Source organism: Heptranchias perlo, unplaced genomic scaffold (genome assembly GCF_035084215.1).
Source record: "Heptranchias perlo isolate sHepPer1 unplaced genomic scaffold, sHepPer1.hap1 HAP1_SCAFFOLD_52, whole genome shotgun sequence".
NCBI classification, from domain to species: domain Eukaryota; kingdom Metazoa; phylum Chordata; class Chondrichthyes; order Hexanchiformes; family Hexanchidae; genus Heptranchias; species Heptranchias perlo.
This window is the reverse complement of record NW_027139537.1, coordinates 3,037,929-3,042,972: the sequence shown is the minus strand read 5'-3', so window position 1 is coordinate 3,042,972 and position 5,044 is coordinate 3,037,929. Positions and strand designations below refer to the sequence as shown.

At 41.6% G+C, this 5,044-nt stretch overlaps 1 protein-coding gene across 1 annotated transcript; it reads right to left on the bottom strand.

The window, feature by feature from the left end:
• Nucleotides 1–3,756: 3,756 nt before the first annotated feature.
• LOC137314531 (probable G-protein coupled receptor 139) lies at nucleotides 3,757–4,722 on the bottom strand. The gene has a single exon (XM_067979837.1). It carries the CDS (start codon nucleotides 4,720–4,722, stop codon nucleotides 3,757–3,759), a length of 966 nt encoding a protein of 321 aa, XP_067835938.1.
• Nucleotides 4,723–5,044: the final 322 nt, after the last annotated feature.

The following is a 5,044-nucleotide window of genomic DNA, read 5'->3' as shown; positions in this document are numbered from 1 at the left end:
TGTAATAAAGCGGGAACACAGTAACTGATCAATTAGAAATAGGATAAAGTGGAATATAGGGGGAACACAGTAACTGTTCAATTTAAAAATGAGACCAGGAGAAGTTTGGAGAATATCATAGAATCATAGAATGTTTACAGCATGGAAGGAGACCATTCGGTCTATCGAATCCGTGCTGGCTCTCTGCAAGAGCAGAATAAAGCAACTCTTTAATTCGAAATGAGGACTAAAGGAACACACAAACCATATATTTAGAAGTAGATGACAAGGAAACACAGGAAGTATTTAATTATAAATGGAGGACAACGAAATTCAAGGGAATATAGCAACTGCCCAATTAGAAATAGAATAAAGGGGAATATAGTAACTGTTTATTTAGAAGTAGGGGCATGGGAAGACTGTAACGATTTAATCAGAAATAGCGGAGATGGGATTATTAGGAGAACTGTAACTATTTAATTATAAATAGAGAAACTCAAGGGAACACAACAACTAATTAATTAGAAACAGGGGGCGGGAAATCACAACCACATGGGATTGAATTTGACACGGTAATTCAATGGTTAACTTTAGTCGGTGATTTTGGATAATGTGGTTGATCGCACATCACCTTCCCACGATTGTAGCTGGGTGCAGAGACATCGCTGACTGATGGAATTAAAACCCCTGCCTTCTGCCTGACTCGTGCCTTACATACTTTTGTTGATCTGAATCCCGTTAAATGAGAATGTGCCGATTGCACAGAACTGCCCGCAATTCATCAGCACTTCCCCCAGAAGCTGGATTCCAGCTGGATTGGCAGAGCCTGTGCTCCACAGGGACCTAAAACCAAGTGGAGTTTGTCTTTTGGAGAACCTCGGGATGAAGTGGAAGGTTAAAGAGTAACGGGTAAAGTGGAGACTTGATCACAATTAATAAATGAATCCCATTCACAATTAAAGTACAACAGCTATTGTTAGTGTAAGGTTTTCAATAAGGTTCATGAACATTGAAGAGAGGTGTCATAGCTTTATCAAGCACACAGAACATGCGATTGGATTTAAACTTACTCTTTAAAGGTAGAAATTATTACCACACCGGACGATAGTTGGTTAGGAACTCAAATTTGTTCTCGATCTGAGCTCAGTATCTTAGGACTTTATGAATCCAAGTACTCATGACAAACATCCAATTTTTATGCATTTCTCTCACTCCCCCCACGTGACATTCCACACAATTATGGAATGTGTAGAAGAAATTTACGAGAATGATTCCAGGGATGAGGGACTTAAGTTAAGTGGAGAGACTGGAGAAGCTGGGGTTGTTCTCCTTGGAACAGAGAAGGTTGAGAGGAGATTTGATCGAGGTATTCAAAATCATGAAGGATCCAGACAGAGAAGATCGAGAGAAAGAAACTGTTCCCATTGACGGAAGGGTCAAGAACCAGGGAATGTACATTTAACGTGATTGGCAGAGGAACCAAAGGTGACATGAGGAAAAACCTTTTTACACATCGAGTGGTTAGGATCTGGAATGCACTGCCCGAGGGGGTGGTGGAGGCAGATTCAATCATGGCCTTCAAAAGGGAACTGGATAAGTATTGAAAGGAAAAAAAATGCAGGGCTACGGGTATAGGGTAGTGGAGTGGCATGAGCTGGATTGCTCTTGCACAGAGCCCTCACGGACTCGATGGATCGAATGGCCTCCTTCCGTGCTGTAACCTTTCTATGATTCTATGATGACATAATTATATGAAAGGTAAAATGCAACTCTATTTAAGAAGAATGTAATTGATGTATTCTTTATCAATTACGATAGTTTTCCTTACTTAACGAACTATTTCCCGTTGGGCAACAAGTATAACTCCCTAAGTTCGTTATCTTATCCATAGTTTCACTCTTGATCCATAGAATTGCAATTCTACCAAGTGAAACATTTAATTATAATTCTGTCTTTGTTTCTGTAACATACATACCAATCAGAAATGACGACGTATGCCGAGATGTATGTAGAACTAACTCCTTTTCCGCGTTGTTTTGAAATGATTGAATTTCTCTGAAATTTATGAATCAGTAACAATGGCATATCTTCAATTAAATCTTTTATTACTTCATCCTGAAACTGATCATTGCAGCAGGGCTATCCCTGGCCCAACAGTCCAGTGGTACTTTAAATTGACTGATGCTTTCCTGCTTAACAGCAAAGGCTAAAGGTTAACAGAACTACAATATAAAGAGAAACCAATACAGTCTAACATAGCAGATTTGAGGACAGTCTAATGAACGCTTTCCTTGCAGTTCCCTCTCTGTTGGGGTGAGAGTGTTTAAGGTCAACACCTAACAATATCTCATCAGCATCATATATCTACCTCCATCTATTCTATTTTGCAGATATCGACCCATTGGTTTTCCACATGTTCTCACTCTCGAGACCCACACTAACCATTTCCTGTAGTGGTTTTGTCAGCGTGACTAACCATGTCTTGGACACGTTCTTCACGGTATCTTGATCATGCATTTCGCATTTTGGTTGCTTCACACGTCACTTCTGCACACATTGCCATAACCCAAGATCAGGCAGCACCAGACATCCGATACAAGCCATTCCTGCCCTTTCTGGTTATCTATCAATAGATCGGGGGGTCTGGAGGTTTGTGACCAGAATCTCCCCCTACATGGTCCCGATATTTTAGGTAGTGACAAAACTATCAAATACATTCTTCTCATCGTTCAGGACAAGCGAGGACACAACCATCTCCAAGGGAAAGCCATCATTTAACCACTTGAACTACACTTCCTGACTTTCACGAGATTGTGTATTGATACCAGATTGATGTCTTTTGGCGAGTCGGCTCCAGGTGATTTAACTTAAGAAGGGTCGGGACATGATAGATGGAAGCAGATTGCTTCCATTAGTTGGGGGATCAAGAACTAACAGCTATAAATATAAGAATAAATGTAAGAGATTTAGAACTGAGGGTTGGAGAAACTCTTCACATGGAGAGTTGTGAGGCTGTGGAATTCAGGGAGGCAGAAATTATATCAATATTCAAGATTAAATTGTATAAATGGATGAATAAAATATGTTGAAGGGATGTTGAGACCGAGCAGGTAAAGTGATTGGAACTATTTGCTCGGGTGGTGGGTAAACTCCGACAGGTATTGGTTGGGTCGAATGGTCTGTTCTCCTGTTTTAACATTCCAACATTTTAATGATCAGTTGAGATTTTAATAAAAATCTGCAAACAAAGATGCCTAATGTCACATTCAGGAGTCACGTTCCGACTGCCTCCATCATTTGATCACTTATCAGGAGACAGGAGCCCCGTTCTATTGGGCCAGGAGTCAGTGTCTGATGGGGAGACCAGCGCCTGTAACATTCAGACCGAGATTACAGAAGAATTACAAATAACCACGATTGTAACACCCTTCATTGTTTCTACACTAAAGCTTTATCTATTAACAAAACTGGGCGTCTCATTCCAGTCCCTGCCGTGAAAGGCAGTTAACGCTGACGCCCACATGGTCTCCTCCACTGCTGAAACTCAATCAGGACTGTTCTCTTTGAATCTTGAGCAAGAAGTGAGCTGTTTTAGCTGGAAACGATTCTGTTCACCCGGGGAAAGCGGCAGATATCAAACACACGGCACAAAATGGAAGAAATGTTTTCTGATCCCTGTTCATTTTCAGAAGAATAATCCAGACGGCCATTCTAAAATTCAGCACGGTCTGTAATTGAGCTGTCGTTAGGACGGGAAGCTTTGGTTTGATTTTTCATTCATTTAACCAATGTCAGAAGAAATGTCCAAGGTGATTTCATCAACTTCTTCAGCTCTTCCCTGAATTTAGTTTGGGTAGCTGCATAAATACACGTGTTTGTACAGGAACTCAAATACATGAGCAGATAGCCGGCTTCAGTGGCGATATACGCAGGGCTTGCATAATCGATTAGGTATTGCTCTGTGTTTGTCAGTCTGGTAGTTAAAAAGCTCACGGCGGATGTCAGCCACAGCAGCATAAAACAGCCCGACACAGTGAACAGTAGAATGATGGATTTCTTTCGGTTCTCCATCTCTGGATCACTCTGGTTCTCACTGCTGTGACCCCGGAGTCCCCTGCGGGCTCTACTGGCCACCAAAATACACCTGACTGTCAAACAATTAAACAGTAACATCAAAGCAAAAGGAATCCATACAATTAAAACGCTTTCGAACGAGTTGAATGCAACACCTGCAGGCGATGAGAAAAAGTCCAGTCTGGGGAGGCATCCCCAGTGAATATTGTTAATAATTCGTTCAGGTTCATATGCAAACCAATAGGGGACGTTATCTAAACACAAAAGGACAGCGACGGTTGTTAAAACCGCGGCCGCAGTTCTCAATGTGCAATACTTTGTTTTAAATTTCCTACAACAAATAGATACAAATCGGTCAAATGTGAACGAGACTGTAAACCACACCGATATATCCAGGGCGATACATTGCATGTACACAATGAACGTGCACATAGCAGTATAAGACAGGAATGAAAGTGGAAAGAGTTTACTGAAAATGTGATGCACTATTACATTGAAGATCATGACCAGGAGATCTGCTGTTGCCATGGCCACCATGTAGACAGAGATACATTTGGAGAGGCCGCAATTTCCTCTGGAGAGAATCACGATTGTCACTAGGTTCGCTGTAGGAAATTGGGAGAAGAGGTAAGTATTTCGGTCGAGAGGACGATCATTAATAGTATACATATGCGAGAATACTATGAGAATACCTTCATTCAGGTAGGGTCTATTTGAGCCTTATAAATACCGACATGGGTGGCCTTGAACCCTCTATATTTGGTAAGGTGATTGTGATTTGTTCCCCTTCACTCACTCGGCTGCTCGGTAACAGAGCAGGAACTGGTGGAACCGCGAAGGTTCTTTGCAGCCGAGGCGAGGGGAGCTGCAATTATTTTTCCAAGTATCTCTCAAAGTCCCCTGTTGCGTGGAGGCGGCTACAGTCAGAGGAATTATCAACTTAAACCAAACAGAGAACAATGGGATAAATGAAATGTTGACCATTGACACT